General features: G+C 49.7%; 1 protein-coding gene across 5 annotated transcripts in view; it reads left to right on the plus strand.

Annotated features, from left to right (window-relative positions):
* Positions 1-19,685, plus strand: part of ZNF516 (zinc finger protein 516) — a 228,310-nt gene that overhangs the window by 174,222 nt on the left and 34,403 nt on the right. For 4 of the 5 annotated variants that reach the window (XR_015727568.1, XR_015727570.1, XR_015727569.1 and 1 more), the window contains exon 4: positions 18,929-19,103. Coding sequence is in view for 1 of the 5 variants with exons in the window: in XM_087869724.1 (XP_087725850.1) it covers positions 18,929-18,942 (14 nt within the window). In the remaining 4 variants the exon portion in view is untranslated. Of the gene's footprint in view, positions 1-18,928; positions 19,209-19,685 lie in introns of those variants that run through there. The other variant, XM_087869724.1, reaches the window with a different exon arrangement.

A 19,685-nucleotide genomic window follows, 5' to 3' on the forward strand; every position in this document is an offset into this window, starting at 1 on the left:
TTGCTGTGGGTTGAATCGTGCCCCCCAGAGAGATTTGTTGAAGCCCCGACTCCCGGTATCTATGAACATGACCTTATTAGGCAAGAGGGTCTTTGCAGAGGTCATAGAGTTAAGCTGGCATAACTGACATACAATGTTCCATTAATGTCACACGCAAAACACATTGATTTGTTATTTATATATATTGTGAAACAATTTGCTAATTGTACAATTAAACACCTCAGTTATACATCAGTTAAAAAAGTAAAAAATATCATGAATATATTAATTAATTAATTAATTAATATATTAATGTAGATTTTCTTTCTTTATTTACTTATTTATTTATTATTACTTTAGAGAGAGGGAGAGAGTGAGCAGGTGCGAACAGGGGAGGGCAGAGGGAGAGGGAGAAAGAGAATGTCAAGCAGACTCCCCACTGAGCGCAGAGCCCAGCCCAGAGCTCTATTTCAGGATCCTGAGGTCACGACCTGAGCCGAAACCAAGAGTTGGATGCTTAACTGAGCCTTCCAGGCGCCCCTAGATCTTCTTTAATTAAAAAAAAAAGTGAAGATGAAGTCATCCTGGTGTCAGGCGGGTCTTAAGACAGGAACTCGTGTCCTTAGAAGAGGGGAGTTTAGACAGACGCCCGGGGACCCTGTGGACACAGAGGCAGAGATCGGAGGGATGCAGCCAGCAGCCAAGGAGCTCTGAGGACTTCCCGAACCACTGGACGCTGGTGAGGAATGCAGGCAGGACCCTCCGCTGGGCCTTTGGAGGGCGCACGGCCTCCGGAGCGTGAGAGGAAAGGCTTGCAGTGGCCCACCGCCCACTCAGCACTGCGTGTTCCGGCAGCTCTAGCTAACGGATACGCTCCCCTAGGGAGACATGTGCCTCATGGAACCCAGGTCTGTGCTGCCCGGGGTGGCCAGGCCTCCCAGGCTCCCCGCCGACGCCTTTCTCCTTTCCTCTCCGCCCGCCCCCACTCCCCCTGTAGAAATCCCACCCCCATTCCCGTTCCAACCACAGGGCCTCGACTGCGTGGCCTGTTCTGATCTTAGATACGCTGGCGAATGTCTGAATTCTGGAAGGATACTGACCTTTTCTGATAGCATTTGTATTTATACTTTCTTTCTTTCTTTATCTTTTCTCTACTAGATTTAAAGCTCTTTGAAGGCAGAATATGTAAATTTTCCATTTTTGATATTCCCTAAAGCATACAACTTTGCTTGCATGCAGGAAGCCATCAAAATATTATTAAATCAAAAATAAATGGTTTAATTCTAGATTTACAGGCTATCTGGAAATTGCCAATTCCAAAGATTCTTCAAATACTCACAGAGCATCTGTCTAGTTCCAGGCTCCCTTCTGCTTGGCCAGCACCCTGCAGCATTAGGAAGGGACCATCGGCACAGTGCTGGCATAGGGCAGATGCGGAATTTGCTGGATGTAGGATGTATTTATGCTAATATGTCTATCATTCCCACCCTCAAGGAGTGTATGGTCTGGTAGGAAATGAGTAACCGATATCTTAGTCGCCTGGCGAGCATGCAGCCGTAACCGCGAACACGGAGTCTCGATAGCGCAGAGCCAGGCTTGGTGCTGTGGAACATTGGAAGGCTCCCAGGGGTGCTGAGTCTGGAGCCGAGGCCCAAGAGACTTGGCCTGGGAAGAAAAGCGGAGACATTGTGGCGGGGGGTGGCGTGGAAGGAAGGGAAAGTGCTCTGGACACAAGCGTGGGCACTTTCCTGTGGGCCTTCTAGCCTAAAACAACATTTTTCAGTTTCTTGTATATTTATTTGAGTCGGTTGACATTGGACACGGTGAGTTGTTGATGAGACATCATCAGCAGTACTGAGGGCAGACGATAAACTTCGATCATTCCGCTAAATACTCACACATATAAGATGTCGGTGTCGTTCATGGGACATGGTAAGAAATGATTTCAAAATCGTATTCTTGTTGACTGCTGCATAAAATCTACAGATTTCTCTTCAGGCAAAAAGTATGAATCTGAATGACCTCTCTTGGCCGCGGGCAAAATAATCATGATCATGATGGTAATGGTGACGGCGGTAATGATACTTCTAGCCAGGAGCATTTGAAAAGCACTTAAATGTGCCAGGCAGTGTTTCAAGCGCTTTACATAAATTATTCCCCTTAATTCACACACAGTTTTAGGTAGGTAGTATTTTAATTTTAGCTTAATTTGATTTTATTCCAATTTAATTAATCTGAATTAATTAAATCAAATTAGGCCTTAATTTAATTTTATTTATATTAAAAAATTAAATTTTAACATTTTACTTTAATTCCCACACAGCTTCTGATAGGCAGTTTTCATACCCCCATTTCATAGATGAGGAATCTGGGGGCAACTGCACCTTGCCCAAGGCCACACAGCTCTGATTTCCTGCTCCCTAGCCCAGGGGCAAGGCTCAGGTGTCCTCAAGGGCTGTGGCAGCTTCAGGACAGAGGGAAGAGCCCATCTGGGGGCCAATAACCCTGCTTTTGAATTCTGGCTCATGTGTGGGTGTGCAGTGTTGGGCGATTTGCTATAATTGCAGTTTCTATAAGAAGAGGACAGCGTGGGCAGCTCCCAGGCAGGTGGGAACGAGGAAGAGGAGAGCACCTATTAGTGGCCTGTGGGGGCCAGCGCTTCTGAGCAGGTGTCCGGAACACGTGGTTCACAAGTAAGCACTCAGGACGTAGCACTGGGTGAGGTGGAGCTCAAGCCACTCTGAAATCCTCCGTCGTCTGCACACAGACGGCAGATTCTAGTCCTTGGCTCACTGCGCCTGGGTGGCCTCGGGCAGTTTAGCTCCCTTGCATAGCAGGTGCCCAGAGTACGAACCACGCTGGGTTGTCTGGAATAGCCCAGGTGACCAGGGGAGCCCGACTCTCAGTACAACTCAGAGGGACTCTAACCAAATAGCATCTGTTTGATGCCTTATGTTTACACCACACCTTTCCGTAGTGTCCTTTTGGGGTAAGTGGGGAAGATGCTCCAATTCCCATTGTAGCTGATAACAGAAGTTTCCCCCCAAATCTCCCCTAACAGGTAGGGGTGTCTACCCTTGAACTGTGCCGAGTGGTTTTCCAAATTTATGTCTCCGGTGGGCCCCTAATTTTCCTTGCGTTGTGGTGCTCCAGGCCTTCGGATCCATGAGCGTGAACATATCCTCATTGAGAGTCCGGGCTAGACTGCCTGTCGGGTCTGAACCTTCCCATCACCAGTTCTCCTTCCACAATTCCTCTCATTAGTTCTCCGTCCTGCTCAGCATTCCAGCTGGCATTCACTGGCTCCCACTTTTAACAGTCTGCACCACATTCAGGACAATTTGTTATATAGCATGATTTCTTCCACTAATGGTTTGTGATGGTTGTTTGGTCTTTCTATTTAGAATGTTCTTTTGCTTTGTTTTATGGACAGTGAGTGACTATGCCCCGTATTTCTATGTGGTTAACCCACCTTGACCTATAATAGGTCCTTACACTTTTCAGCTACAACCCAGAACTCACACTGGAACTTTGTTCTTGGCCAGGGTGCTGGGCCTTCCCAGGGAGAATGGAGGTGTCAGGAGAGGTCTGGATGCTCAGTGAAGTTGGTTGATGGATGAGCACCTAGAGAAGACATTTCACGACGGAACCATTTTCGCAAAGATCAGAATCAAGCATGTCTTCTGAGGCAATGGACTCAGCAACATCTGAAGGACTTAGAGCCAAGTGAATTCTGGACCCTCCAAAGCCACTTTTAGGCAAAGATGACTCATGGAAACGAGTGCCTTGCATTGTGTTAGGAAGAGCAACCTGGGCGGCGGCGGGGGGCGGGGGGCGGGGGGCAGTGGCTGTGAAGTTCTCTCTGCGTCTGTGAACTGCCTGAACCAGCCACAGACCCTTCCTTCCCACGAATTCCTACTCTCTAGCTCCTGAGTGCTCTTCCTTGAACCTTCCGGCCTGAAGTTCCATAGTACAAAGTAGAATCCCTTTTCGGATACGGTTTTGTTTGTCCCTTTATCCATAAAAAGGCTGGTAGGGAAATCCTAGTAATACGGGTGTGATTTCTTCCTCTCTCTGCCAGCCTGTCCTCTTCCTTTCTGTGCTTGTCCCAGGAGGCCTGGACGAAGTACAGAATAGCCCGGAGCCTCAGGAGGCCCCTCCTGGCGGGCGGTGGGGCATTGGAGCGCTGTGGTTCCAGGCCCTGCACACCACAGCCCAGTGCCCCAGGGCACAGATGTGCCCACTCGCCCCGGGAAGTGGGCTGGCTGCGGGCCACGCCTTCCCAGGTCCCGCGCACCGTGGGCTTGGGCAGTGGGACTGCCCCTCCGTGGCCCAGCGCCAGCTCCTTCCAAGAGATTTCACAGGATTTTTGCTTTAAATGCAACCAGGAGGAAATGCGAGCAGCTTTTTTTCTTGGAAAACTCCCTTCCTCCCCTCCGCCCCCACTGTCGAGCTATCACCCGTTCAGTCTCCCTAATGGAGCTTCAGAGAGAGATCAAAGTCTCCCAGATAAGTGTTCTTTTACACAATGTTCCTGACACTCCATTTTGTAAACAGATTTTTTTATTTTTTTGGTTAAAGGACGTCTAAACATGCCGAGTGAGATGGATGGACCGCCACTCTGCTCTTTCATTTTCTCCTCTCCGACTCCGGGAGTGTGCGGCCCGGCCAATGGCAGCGCCTCCCGCCGCCGACCCCGGGGGCCCTCGCGGCAGGGGAGACGCACCCACAGCAATGTCAGGAGGAGGCCGGATGACGCCACCCCAAGCGGCCACCTCCTTCGGCAGCGGAAGGCAGTCTTGGCTTCTTCCTCCGTAGGTGATTTTTCTAACGTGAGGACTGCATGAGGCCCTTCTGCCCGGTGTCCTTAAAACACGCAACAAACAAAAACTCAGAACAACAGGGGACTGAAGCCTTGGCTGGTTTTCTTATAGTTTCTCCAGGAAGGTGGGCTAATCGGCCACACGGATATAAACCCAAAGAGCACTGTTTCACGCCCCCAGGATGGATCTTTCCGATCTTTCCCCTTTTCCCCACTAATTGCAAACAGATTTTGATTTCTGCTGGTAACCAAGGACTTTCCCTGCTGGCCATCTGGGGCCGCCGAGCTCCTGCAGGAGGGGGCTGTGTGGCACGGGGGCCTCGCCCCAAACTGCCAGCCGCCCACGCCGCCACCCGAGGGCGTGTTTTCAGGAGGTGTTCTTCCTTTTCTTTGTGTTAAAATCTGTGAAATACCAGGCAGCTTCGGCGGACTGGGGTGAAACGCTGTGTGAGGGACGTGGGGCCTCAGGCGCCGACGCTGGGTCCCCACCTCTGTTGCAGGTGGGCCTCATTTGGAGTAGGTGTGGCCATGGTGTGACGGGAAGGGTTTCTGGAAGGTGACTGGCTGCCTGCTCTCCAGGATGCCTGCAGAGCCCCGTCCATCCTGGTCCTTGCCTGACCGGCGGTCTCGTGTACTTTACTCTCTCAATCCGAGGCCAGGCCATTGCTCCCTAGAAGCGAAGATTGGGGGGAGCCCCCAGTGGAGAAAGAAGTGGAGATGGGGCTCACAGAATCCCAGCTGATGGGCCCACGGCCTTGCCACCTCCTCCAGGACGCCCTGCGCCCCTCCTCTGCGCTGAGGGTTGCGAGTCTCTGGCATCCAGAAGGTGCCAAGACAGCGTGCAGCCCCTGGCGGAAATGGGCGGGGATGGAGGTCTCTCAGTCCCTTCGTCTTCACACCACCAGGATATTTCCAGGTTTGCTTAAGTTTCCTTCACCTCTTCTGATGGCTTTGAAAGAGGTGCTTTCAGTGGGGTGCCTGCGTCTTCTAGTCTGCTTAGCAGCGAGACGCCCCGATGTATCAGTGTGGTCTGCATTGCCTTTTTGAGGTGCTAAGTCCCACGCTACACGAATCCCCAATTTCCTGAGCGAGACACGCCCCCTTGCCTTGTTTTTATGGGTGTCCTTCGGCCCAGCCTTTGCACTGGGAAGCAGGGGGCCAGCTGCCTGCCTGCACTCAGACTTTCAGATGCTTCAAAGTTGTTACTGCTTCCGCTCGATCTGGGCACTTGATTTGTGCAAGATCTGAGCCATTCACTTCTGCATCGAAGGCCGGGTTCTGCTATTTTGCATGAAAATTTTTCATTAAAAAAAAAAATCCAAAGAGCAAAGTTGCTGAGTGAGCAAAGGACTGATCGGCCTCTCAGCGCTGGGACTCCCTGCAGACCAGCTCGCGGTCCTAAGAAAAATGAGTCGATGGTCTCAGCTCGGTCCCTAATGAACGGTAGTAGATCACATCACAAAAACCAGACACGCATAATTTGGCACCATTGACAGCAGCCTCCCCACCAAAGCTCGGCGCTTTCATGTCTGAACTAATGTGAAGCTTGGAAGTATCTTTGACCTTACCGCGTGAGGAGGGAGCCGGCGGAGGAGGGGAAGGACACGGGGGCCCGTGGGGATGGGTCTCTCCTGGGAAGGAGCCCCGGCCCCCTCGCCCACCCCGGGGAGGGTGGCCCTCCACCACCAGCACCCCAAAGGGAGCGCTGCCGGCAGGGTCCCCTCCCCGTGGACCTGGCCCCCGGGACAAACAGCCATAAATCAGGGCCATCCTGATGAAATCGGGCGCGGACGGCCAGTCGGTTCATTGTGGTGGTGATACACTCATTTTTGCAATGTCTTTCAAACACCAGTTGTGATGGGAAACAGCTGTTAGATCCAGGAAAAAAAAATAAAAGGAAGGGAAGAAAAGAGGAGAGCTTCGAATTCAAAATCATAATAATGTCTGTCTTCTCCATCCCCCTCCACAAAGGCTGTGAGCGGCTCCCATTCTCCCCGAGACAATCGCTCGCGGCAGGGGGTCGGCGGGATGAGCCGCTATTGCTCTGAAAGTTCATCTGTGAGGGAGAAGACGCCGGGAGAAGAAAGGACCCTTCTCTTAATGCGGGGGAAATGGCATGTTTAAAATAGGTTAGAGATTCAGGTTAAAAGCGGGAGAAGTCACACAGAATCGGGGCAGAGGCGTTGTAAATGGTGCCGTTTGACTGCCGGCTTCGTGCGGCCCAGAGCCGGGGCTTGCTCCGGATCTTCGTCCGAGGGAGCCAGAAAGTGGATAATTAGAGTGTTTTGAACGTTTGAGATACAACCGTGGAGGAATCGTTGGAATTTGCCCCCACGTCTGGTCTGGCCGACTTCTGTCCTGGCCAGGGAGCTGGGGGTCTGCCCGCCCCGGGGAGCACTCCCCTTTCCTCCTGGGGCCTGTTCTCGTCCCCCTTCCTGCTCACAGTCAGGCCGTGTGGTGAGTGCCTCTTGCAAGGACAGAGCTCAGAGCCCGCCGGAGAATTCTCCCTCTCCCGGGGTTTCCTGGGCTCCAGTTCGTTCTCTAGAAATGTTTATTTACAACATCTTACGAGACAGTTTTTCAATTTAGAACGCCTGTGTCATTACATAACGGGTCGTAAGTGACGTAGCCCGCCCTGGAGACCCAGAAAGTCACCTTCCAGCACGCGCCTGCATATGGGCACCTTCCCGGAGCCCCACACCTCCGAGGAGCCTCTGCGGGTCCTTGACAACGTCATGGGCCTCGGGGGGTGGAGACCCTTTGTCCTGCATGGACCAAGTTGTTGTAAGAGTCCTCCTCGCCCTCTTTTTGATTCCGGCAGGCCAATAAATGAACTGAAAATATGGATGCCTGGAACTCGGTCCTTTACTGTTTGGATCTAACACAACGGCCACCAGAGGGTTAAAGACACACAGGTAAGTAGAGGCCCCGGATCATCTCCCTTGTGGCTCCCTGTTTGTGAGCACTGAGATTCCTGTCCCACTCCCACTTGCCGACTAAAGAAGTGGCCCTTGGAGACAACCCCCCCACACACACACACACTGTTCCTGTGCTGTCTGGGGGTCAGGGTTGACAGAGCATTTCTAGAGTTTTCTGGATCTGAGCTGTGGCAGGTGTGGGGCGATGTGCGGGAGTGCATTCTCCCACCTTGTTGTGACGCCTGGGTGGCTGCGTCTCTGTCCCTCCCCTTACTCCAACCAGGCCTACAAAATGCCCAGAAGCCCAGAAACTGGGCTGGTGTTCTCTCTTTCTGACCAGGGACGCACCCCGATGGCGTCCTGAGAGGTCTCCATCCTTCCCACAGAGCAGAGAGCTTCTCGGAGTGGCTCCCCCGTCAGGCCGGATGGTGAGCCATCCTGGCGACCTCTTTGCTGGGTGGGCGTCCTTCCAAACAGGCACGATGCAGGCTAAGACGGAAGACAGTTGTTTTTGCTTTTGTCTCTTTAGAACTTTCCCTGCTCCCCACGAAGACCAACCCCCAGCAGGCCTGGCAGCCCTTAATAGACTAATAGATGTGAATACGAGAGAAAAATCAAGATTCTTGATTCTAAGATCTCGAGAGTTTTCCCCCTTTTTCAATTCCTTTTAAGCAAGAGTCCTTGTGCCCTGTGGCGACCATTCGCACAGCACCATCTAACACACGCCAGGAGCGCAGGCCCCCAGGAGAAGGTCGTACCGGCCTTTGCCTGCGGCTGGCCAGCGGGGTACGGGGCTCTGGAACACTGTCCGGTCCCGCTGGGTCAGAGCGGGGCTGTGCCGCACGGGGTGGCACGGGCCATGCCCTGCTGAGCTGGCAGTGACTGAGCCCCGTGCACCTGCTCTCCAGGCCCCGCGTGAGCCGGTGCGGCATGAACTACACCTCTCTTCTGAGGGCGTCTCTGGAGCATTCCTGCTTCTGTCCTGCAGAGAACAGGCGCTGCCCCACATGCATTCTCCCTTCACGTCTCAATTTGGCTCTCAAGTTCGCACTTTGGGCCTGAAATACAGTGACTAATAAAATTGGGGAAAATAGTGGGATCCAACCAGAATTGATGGAAAGGATGCAGCCGCTCTGACTCCCGCAAGCTGTGCCAGTGCCTGACATCAAAGTTGACGGTGTGTTTGGGATGGGTGTCTTCACAGTCAGAAATCGGGGTTGGGGTGCCTGGGTGGCGCAGCGGTTAAGCGTCTGCCTTTGGCTCAGGGCGTGATCCCGGCGTTCTGGGATCGAGCCCCATATTAGGCTCCTCCGCTGGGAGCCTGCTTCTTCCTCTCCCACTCCCCCTGCCTGTGTTCCCTCTCTCGCTGGCTGTCTCTATCTCTGTCAAATGAATAAAAAAAAAAAGAAATCGGGGTGAGCCCCGCAGGACCCCAGAAGGCAGTTTGCTGAGCTGCCCCAGGCGTAAACCTTTTATTATACGCACTGTGGCCCCTGTAATCAGTCGGGTGTTAGAAACACGGTTTATCGACGGTGCAGACACACCGGTCACACACCGAGGGTGGGTATGTGCCGCAGAGAGCACCTGGGGCACAGGGTCCCCTTCTGATGTGCATTGTGTGCAACCGTCTTCAGGATCTCCCGCATTTCTTCTGGGTCTGTGACTCTTTTATTCAGCTGCCGGAGAAAGAACCCGCATCGTCCCTTTGCCAAACCCTCAGACACTTGTTGGCGACAAAGGCCGCCAGTTTCCTTACATGCGGGCTAGACCAGAACTCAAATAAAAAACAGGGAAGAAAGGGGATCTTAGAAAATATTAATTCTCCTGGAGTTCCTTCAAATAATGAAGTTCCATTTTCCACCCTTTTCTTTCGAAGGGAAAGAGCAGTGGAATTTCGTGTTCTGTTGGTAGCTGGGCGAGTCAGTGTTTACCCTCTTGACCAGCACGGGGTGCGCGGGCGAGCCTGTGTTTACACAGGCCCCAGGTGCCCCCGAGGCTGCTGCCCTGAGGATTTTAGCTCCGGCCCCTCCGTGCCCTCACCCCGCCTGGCCACTGGGACTTTCTCAACCAGGGGGTGTTTGCACTGTCAGGGCAGAGTGTCTACCCAGGGATTCCTTTAGCAGGATGCAGGATCACCAGCCCGTGAGGTCACCACACTTGCAGGGGGCGGGGTGTGTGTGTGTGTGTGTGTGTGTGTGTGCAAAGATTTTTTTAAACGGGCAGCAACTTGGCATACTCAGCCGCGAAAACAGCCCTGTTAGCAAGCACTGTGCAAATACAAGTTCCTATTCAAATCAGGGCAAGAGGCAAAGGGATCATGAGGCAAAATGAGCCCTGTGTGTGTGTGTGTGTGTGTGTGTGTGTGCGCGCGCGCGCGCCTGTGTTGTGAATAAATGAATCAGAGATGCAGCAGGGCCGGCTCTCCTCTGTCCTGGGTCTCTGGATCCTTTCCGAGGGTTAATGCAGCAGAGGCTGTGGAGGCCGGGCCAGGGTTCCCAGCTGATCGGCTTCAGCTGGTCCCTGCCAGGCAGCGGCAGAGCCTTAACCCCCTCCTGCCCAAGCTGCGAGCTGGGGCCAGGCCCCGGTGGGCACCAGCCAGGGCTGGGATTCCCTCCCGGGATGCACAGTCCTAGACGTTCAGCTCCGCAGTGGCTGCCGACTTGAATCAATGCTCCCATGACACAGCTCTTCTCCCGGTAGCAGCCGCGACCGCAGGCTACAAAGCCAGCTCGTTGGGACGAGTTCAGATGGCTTCTTCCCGGAGGAAGGCAGATGACCCGTTGAGATTCGTCATGCCAGGGCTCTGGCAAGGGTGTCTTCATGCTTTACTCCACGGCCCTGGGAAGCCGCGCTTTGCTCCTTCCTCTCAGCACGGATGGGCTACGGTGCAGGGGTTAGCAGATGCTAGCAATGGGAAAATAAGCGGAATTTTCCCCAGAGAATCACCCCGTAGATTCCTTAGGAATTTGCAGTTCTTACCTCTCTATCCATTTATCTGACTTGATGTAAACTAAAAGGCCAACTCCTCGAGCTGGCTCTTGTGTCCTCCACTTGGCACATGTCCCGTGAACGTCAGGATCTTAAACTGTCAATTACAACAATTACAGAGCTAAATAACACACTATAAAAGGTATGTATTTACTATTTCTTAGGGCAGAGAATAAAGTTTTATAGCGCTAATTTCACTCTTCCTCTTCTTGTTCTTTTCTATAACGTGAAAGAATATTGGCCTCTCGAACAGATCTGTTTCGCTGACTCTATGTTTTGAAACTATCATCCCATAAGCATTTTCTCCTGAGCTTCGAAAATGTTCCAACCATTTGCTCCAAGCCAGAAAGTAAGGACATATACCTAATGACAGCAAGCCTCCATCTCCTGTGGATAATATCAGCATGTACGTTTGTGCGTAGTGTGATTTCTAGAACAGATCCTGTGTCTGGTGATTGGGAATCCAGGCTGATTTGCATAGTTTTGGCATAACCGGCAGCAGCGTACCACACAGCTTCACCATCTCCTCGGACACGCCGGTCTTTGTGCGTGTGCGACGGTGGCCTGCCTCAGACCCCTCGCCGGCCCCGGAGAGCACTGGAAACCCTAACCCTACAGCTGGCAGCCTCCAAGGATCTCATTTTATTTTTATCAAATCTGCAGGTAACTAAGAGGTTTTTCTGGCAAAATATTCCAGTGGCCATTTTTTTTTAAATATGTGAGAAGAGGACAGGTTGGTGGAGAAATACAAAATAAGCATGTAGGCAGTTAAATAAAGGCCTCGTTTGGATTCCCAAAACCCGAACTAGAGAAATCTCACCGTGTCTTTGCCAGCCTCCCGGAAGCTGGCAAATTCACGCGGTCTTTGCGATGTCTTTTTGTGCAGGGAAGATTTTTCTCCACGCTTCCTTTTTTGAATTTTTAAATCAAGTGACCACTTGCTTATCCACATTTCGAATTTCCACCTTCTTTTTTTTTTTTTTTAAGATTTTATTTATTTATGTGACAGAGAGACAGCCAGCGAGAGAGGGAACACAGCAGGGGAGTGGGAGAGGAAGAAGCAGGCTCCCAGCCGAGGAACCCGATGTGGGACTCGATCCCGGAACGCCGGGATCACGCCCTGAGCGGAAGGCAAGCGCTTAACGACTGCGCCACCCGGGCGCCCCGAATTTCCACCTTCTTTACAAATACAAGGAATTCTGAAGATGGAGAAGGACCTGCAGTTAGAAATGTCCAATTTCACGCTGTGGCTTATTGGGCAAGGAACAAGCATCATTTGACTGTGGCTTCAATTTCGGAGGCATCTTAGCCCCTGCATTGGTACACCTCCATGGCAGCCAGACTGACAGGCCAGGCTCCAAAGGGTCAATAAAACACACACCGTGAAGGGTTTACGCAACAGACAGTAATGGCTTCTTTGGAACTGTTATGGTCTATTGGGTCAATAATAATCCACTTTTTAAAGAGTGCCAAAATATGAATTTACACAGCCGACTGTAATGGCTCGGGATCTATCAGGTAAATTATACGAATTCTTAGAATTGATATGCGTGCCCTACCGCCTGGGTGCCTGTCCCAACGTACCGCTGTGTAAAACAGGCACGCTGTATAGACCAAAATGCAGATTCTTGTCCAATCTCTGATAAGAATGATGTACTGCAGCTCGGGCAGTGGAGGTGTTTGTTACCATTCAGAAGTCTGATGGCACGATTTATCTTTCACCTTTAATTGACTACACGTTGATAAATATTCTGTATTACTTGCATCAACATAAACTCTGTTTTCCCTAAAAAGAAGTTATTTTTGACCCAAACTATATTTAAAATATCCTGATTACACAATTTCGTGGTAGGTTGATGCATAATAATTGATTTATGCGTGATGTTTATCAGTAAACATCTACTGTACATATTTACAATTTCTGTTCTCCTCGGTGATCTGAAAATAGACTCCCCGAAAGCAGGGCCTCCGCTGGGCGTAACAAAGATGCTCGAATCTCTCCAGCAGGTGGAGGTAGACCGCAAGAAGCTCCGGGAGAAACAACCAAAAAATATTTTTTCCCCCAGCAAGCACTGATGCTTAGGGGAAAACAAAATACCTACAAAAGAGGGAAATTAAATGAACAGTTTCCGACAGGAATGGTGGTGTGACATAGTTTTACCTAATAAAGAATCCAGAGCAAAGCTATTTCAGAGACCCTCCCTGCTATAAACATTCTTCTCTCTTGGCTTTGCTTTCTGTTACAGTTGGAAATTTTTCCAGGAGAAAAGCCTAGTGAATTATTTAATAAACAGAATCCTCTAAGACAACCACATTCAAAGATATCTTCTCAAATTTCCTCCAAATTAGTGCAGCAGTGAAGTGTGCCACAGGCAGGGGGCGCACACACGCGTGTGCACACGTGCTGGCACACGTGCTCACGATGAGAAACTCTAGGCTCGCTCTTACCTTGTTTCATTCACTGCAAGCGTGGATAGTCTATTCTTTTGGCTAAAACAGCGATCTCGCTGGTTCTTTTGTGTTGGTGCGCGTGTGCCTGCCTGTGCACGGAAACAGTAAAAAAAAATTTTTAAGCACAGACTAACTAGAAATTCTCTGCCTGAACATTGGGCTTTTCTTAAGGTAGACAGATTTCTTTCAAAGAGCGCTCAGTGTGTGTCATCCATTATGGACACATGACAAGGCCCAAAAGGTACATGCACCTATTAGAGTGGTCTACCCGGAAGGATTAGGGCATTTTGGGTCCATGGTATGAGGACACAGTACGGAAGTTGTAGGTCTCACCTCACTTAGCCCAGAGCCGAGAGCAAGTGGAAATGTCTCGGTCCCCACCCCCACTCCTTTCCCAGTGTCTGTTTCCTGTGAGTATCTCGCATCTGCAATATTGACTGGTTTATCAGCAAGAAGGTACCCCTATCAGTTTATCTTGAATTGTCATCCAACAGAAGGTTAAAAGCCGCCTGCCTCCTTCTTGTGATTCTCGGTGTTCGTGTCACAAAGTTTTCAATCAAATTTCAGCAGTGTGCATTTAGCTTACAGAACCCCAAACACTTACCTTCCCAAAGCAGGGGATTTAGACCCTGTGTACCTCGCACAGTTTCAAGATATCTCCCTGCAAACCTGTCCACAGTTAGGGTGTCGGATGGTTCCCAAGTCTGGCATGTGCTGTCTCTCTCTCTCTCTCTCATTCCCATACTACTAGGCTCCTGGCTGAACGATGACCAATGAAAAACACAAATGGTGGACGAGTGCCAATTTCCCAAGGAGTGATTCCAGCGCAGCAACCCTGTGTTTTAGTTCTCAAGATGAAAGAACCATAACTGTGGGCAGCATTGTTCTAAACGGCTGTCTCATGAACGGTCTCCAGGAGGCCCCGATCTCCTTGGCTTTCAGCTTACGCACCAGCCGGAACCGAAGGGGGATGTCAGCTGCGCGCCAGCGGAGGCCTGCGAGGAACTGTGGTCTGGGAGGGATCCTCAGACATCAACGTTGTCCCCATTGATGAGGAACTGGGCACAAACAAGTCGACACCAGACCAACATTGATCTGCCGTGGAGCCACACTGATGGTTTGGATTCCTGAGAAACAGACCGAGGAGATGTTGGATAAACAACAGCCGAAGTGAGGGACACGTGCCTTCTCCCCAGGACGCCCGCAAGGAGATGTGTCCACGGTGAAGCGATGGGAGCTGGGGAGCCAGCCCTCCCGCTCTGCACAGGCCCAGTCCCGCTGATGAAGGCCATTGACAATCATCCCACCCCTACTGATTTTTGTCATTCAATATTGGCGAATGACACCTGTACAGTGGGGACGGGCGTGTGTGCCGAAGAACTGAGATTCCGGAACGCGACACTTATTCAAGAGGGCACTGGGAACACACGCCCTGGACGGTACTTTCCAGCTTCTGACGTGCTCTCTCTCCTCGTGTGTGACTCTCATTCAGTGTCTTATAGACGTGGGCAGAGGAACTCGCGCGCCTGAAAAGCCAAACGTCCTCCCCTGCCAACCCGTTGGAATTTTAAAAACCTACATTATTGCTCAGACATGTGCCGGTGGAATCCTGAGTTGAGGCCGGAGGCCTAGCGCCATCGCTCTGTCGGTGACCTGGAGATCGGGCTGCGGTTTTCCCTGTTACCTGCAGCCTGTCATCCGTCTGCTGCTGTGCTCCCCCCTTGGAAATGGGCTCCGTTCTTTCAGGGGCGCTGGGGCTGGGGCTGCGCCCAGGCGCTCACAGCTCACTCGAAGCACGTGGGTTACGGGTTGAAGATGAGGAGATGAGGTGAGGACCTTTTACTCTCTAGCTGGGGATCATGACTCTTCGCTGGCTCACATTTTTTCCTTCCGTGCATCAGAACGTAGTAGGGGAGAGCCTGAGACTGGGGGAGTCCCATCCATGCCTGGGCCTTGGGTGCCCTGGGCCAGAACTAGGACTTTTGTTGACAATGTGATACACAATGTCCCCAGGGCAAGCGTGACATCCGCTAAAGAGCAACCTTCCCACCGTGTGTCCATGAAAACGCAGAGTTTTGCAAAAGTTTCTAGGTGCTTTCTGAACCCCCAAATCCATTGCCTACACAAATCATCTCACTGGGATTAAGTTGCCTGACCTGTGATACTCAGTGACTGAAACAGCTTGTTTTTAATATCCACCGCCCACAAAAGCCTAGCACTTAAAGGGAAAAAAAATCATCAATCTTCAGCCCCTTGCTGTTTATGGCAAACTTTGGGAAGGCTGAACCATATACAGTCACCAGAATAACATCATTAATTCCATCGAGTTTACACCCTTTAAAATTACCAGAGGTGTGAGGAATTAACAGCTCGGCGGAACAAATAGACCCGTATGGGGTTGCGCACAGAGTGAAGGAAAATTCCCCACGCGCGTTCTCCTGTGAGTGTTAACGCCTTCAACTCCAGGAAACGCCTCTCGTGCAGCCACGGGAGGAAACTGAGTTTGAAGAGTGGATTCACGTCTCACTTCCAGATTCTGTGCAGAATTTCTTGCGTCTAAATTGCAGATGCTCCCATATGAACTGGTTTTCTAGAGGTAAATATCTTAATACAGTCTCTCAATTGCAGGAAAGGGACCCTATTACGAGGAACAGGGTGGCGGTAAACGGCAGGCCCGTGCGTCCCATTGCCTCTCTCAACTAGATGCGAAAATCAATATTTGTTGAATTGATTTGAATATATATCGATTTAATAATTTTTCTACCTGCATGGTGCATAGCTAGGGAGGTCATTTGCAAGGGGGGCGTGGGTAATATTTTGTTTTGGAAGGCTGCTGTAATATTTGTTCACTTAATAAGTTTTCATGTGCTAATAACTGGAGATTTGAAAATTATAGCACACCATCCCTGCCCGGTAGGATTTTACAGACTGAATTTTGGGAGTGGAGAGGCTGGGAAATTGGCATGAACACAGGAATGAGTTAATTGAATTAAGTGTCATAGTTTAATGTGTTTGGTGAAAATGGATGCATAAAAAAGTTAATAATTATAAGTTTTATCTGGAAGAGCTAATACAACAGACGGCATTTGGCTAACGTCTCACAGGATGAGTCGAAGTGTTGGCGGTGGCTGAGGAGAAAGTGGAAATTAGGCATTTTAGACAGAAGAGCACTTGTTTCAAATTTGTTAAATGTGCGTTTTTGTACTGGCAAACGGAAGAACTATGCCTGCCATTTTCCACTGATGAGAACAATTTTGTTATGTTTGCTGTACATTTTTCTCTATCAGCAAACCAGAGAGGTTTCCTGGCCAACACACACAGGGCAGCACAGTTTGAGACTTGACTTAAAAAATCCTTCCCACCGCATCCTAACGCACAGAGACAGTATATGACACAAAGCTCTCTGGTGTGGGCCTTTCTAAGTGTTCAGTTACTTGCTCGTAGCCCGCACACCGATGGTTCAGGTTAGCTAGTTCTCGGACCAAAAAATAAAGCAAAGCCTCAAGGATCTAGAAATTCATTTTAGCTACAATTGCCAAGAGTAGCGTGCAAAGTCCGTAAGAACTGTCTTCTCTACAGCATGCTTTTTGACACGATGGGGTTTTTAACTTGTAATTTTGTATTAGTCATACATGTACATGAAGAGCCAACTAGTCCCGCAGCATCAAGACAAACGGCAGCCCCTCCCATTAACGACGCTTGCCTTCAACACACATGCAATGTCCCCGAGCGTTTCCTTCCTGTAAATTTAAGCCAATAATAAACTGATCATCCTGGAGTTTTTTGTGCCATACGTGGTATCAATAATGATTACTATTATTTGAAATTTCAGGAATGTCAATCAGAAGTATTTCTTAATTACGCATGCCAAAACAGGGGAGATCTCCTCTTCTGTCAAAGTCCTAGATTGGATTTACTTTATAAAAGTTATCCATTTACCCATGTATGAATGCAGCTACGCCTTTACACGTTGTAAATAGAGAGACTGTAAAATCAAATATGCATATTTTAGACTTTTAAATTTGCAGGGTGTTAGATTTCGAATTTCTCTCTCCAAAGCGGCATATGGGGAGGAGATGTTTCGATATGAAAAATAACCTGCGGTCTTGAGAATGTTTGGTGTAACAACGCTAATTCCCTACTCAGTTGATTGGGATGCAATGATTTCATGAAAATGTCAGAGCAGGTGTATGGAAAAGACATTACGGTGTCAAAATGAGATGAAACAATGTTAATTTGTCTGCGGAAAGTCCGCGCCTCTGCCAAGACGGGACCGAACGCGTACTCAGCCATGTTGAATCTTGGCACTCCAGTGCCCAGAGACCTTGAGAGGAAGGCCCCAGCACGCCGGGCTATGTGACAACCCACAGGGAGCAAGATTTATCTCCCTCTTCCTGCCCCGGGGCTGAACATAAAGAAGGCGACAGTGTCGGAGGGCTTGGAGTACTGTAGGAAGGCGTCCAGCCCTCCAGCAGCCCTAATGCAGAGCGTAGGGCAAGCACAAGGAATGCCCAAGCCTGGGAGAGAGGGGAGGGGGCGGGAGGGAAATCCCTTCCTAGCAGCCAACATGGATTAGGGTTTAAGAGCTCGAGGGTCCCACCTTTTGGTAAATTGGGGTGTTTTTCTGGTGTGAAATGTTCTTGAGTGTTAAAATGTGCTCGACACCTCAGTGACGTCCGGGAGTCTGCGTGTGCCAAACAAAGGTGAGCATTAATTCCACTTTGGACGTTAATTTGGCCTCCATAAAGCATCCCAGTAAAACTAACATTTGAACAGGACCCAGAATTCAAGAAGCAGACAAGGATATGAAAGGAAAATAATAATTCTAAGTGCTTTGAAATCTGTAGCAGCTTGTTGATTTTTTTTTCAAAAAAGGCCCCTTTTCCCCTCTACCCGTAGATTTTTCGCAGCCCTGTTCCCACGTCATCATTTAATACGGCTTGTCTGGAGTTGACGAGCACTCTTAAAGAATGTCAAGTGTTCACTTTCCATTCAAGAAATAAGGCCCTCCCAGGACCTTCTAAACATTTCTGTTTTCCATCGAACGAGAATTACCATCTGGTCTAGTAGAACAAGGACCTGGCTGGCTTAGGAGACCTTGGCTGATGGGCTGGCTTTGACAGAGGCTTCCGTGAGAAGTCCTTTCTCTGGATCTTGGCTTGTCACCTACAGATTTGAGGCAGACTGGGTGTTGGTGTAGACGACCCCTAAGGATGTCTCCTGTGATACTCGTCAGTTTTATAGGACTTTTCCAAGGCCGGGCATCCACAGGTGATGTGTGAAGGGATGGTTGTGTCATTAGTGAATTTGTGATAAGCAACATGGCTGGATTATTCATGCCAAAAGAAAGAGAGAGAGAGAGAATGAATTACTGAAAAAAAGGTGTTCGTTTGTGGAGTTTGTTCCCAATTGTCAGGGTGTGTACCAAACGTGCTTCTCGGGGCTGGGCTTCCATTATGGGAGAGGTGGTTACCAAGCGGACTGCCAGACGGCCTGTTTTCACGCACTGTTGGAGGGGCTGCTTGGCGCCTCGCATGTGGGACCGTGACAGTAGTCTTTCCACCCAGCACTGTGGGTCTCTAATTTCCCTGTTTACCTGTGGTGTGTTTTCTGGGGGGAGAGCTTTCTCATCCATGTGTTGAGACATATTTATTCTGGTACCCCTACTACATCTCATCTTCTCCCTCCAGCTTGAGTTTTAAATGTGCTCCCAAGAGACTTGGGTCCAATGGATTTCCTTCTTATGGTCTCATTCTCCTTTCCTCTGCAGGTGGAGAGAGTTGATGTGGTGGAGAAATGCCTTTCCATATTTTTAAGTGCAATATTAACTCACGTCGGATATAACAAGTAACAGTGCAATGAAATGAAGTCAGGAACAGCAACGCCATTAAGAAAACGTGCCATTAGGGAGAGGCCGCGTGTTTCCTATGGAAGAGATGCACCAGGTACACACCGCTCACATTCAAGGAGATGATTAAAATGTTTATAGCCCTTCTACTTTTGCTCCTTGTAGGAAGTAGAGACTCTTGGAGCCAGAAACATTTTCTTAATTCACTTTATTGGTAATGAGATCTGGTTTTTTTTTTTTTTCATTTTGACGTGACGGAATCTCAGTTCATATATACGTATGTCACACGTGGACATAACTCTAATCTATACAGAGGGAAAAGCTTCTGAGGGAGCCATTGGCCTGATGGGATGTTGGTTCTGTTTTATTCATTCTTCTTTTTTTGGGATTGATGAAAGCTCAAGCTTTAGGTTTTATTCAAACCTGGAAAGCACATATCAAATATTTCCTTGTTTCTTTTTATGCTATCATGGGACAGGGTGCTTTATCCCTTTTTCCTGAAACTCAACATAAATGGAAGTCGTCAGTCTACGACTGACAGGTATTTGTTCGTCAGCAATGAGGTGCACGCATCGTAGGTCATCTGCCAACGTGGGCAGTGTCACAACGGCCGGGAAACTTGCTAAACTGTAGTGAGAAATACGGTCCCTTGGAGGGTGTGCGTAGGACGTGAAAGGCA

The sequence above is a fragment of the Ursus americanus genome, chromosome 19 (genome assembly GCF_024610735.1).
Source record: "Ursus americanus isolate L20-20 chromosome 19, mUrsAme1.1.p, whole genome shotgun sequence".
NCBI lineage: Eukaryota > Metazoa > Chordata > Mammalia > Carnivora > Ursidae > Ursus > Ursus americanus.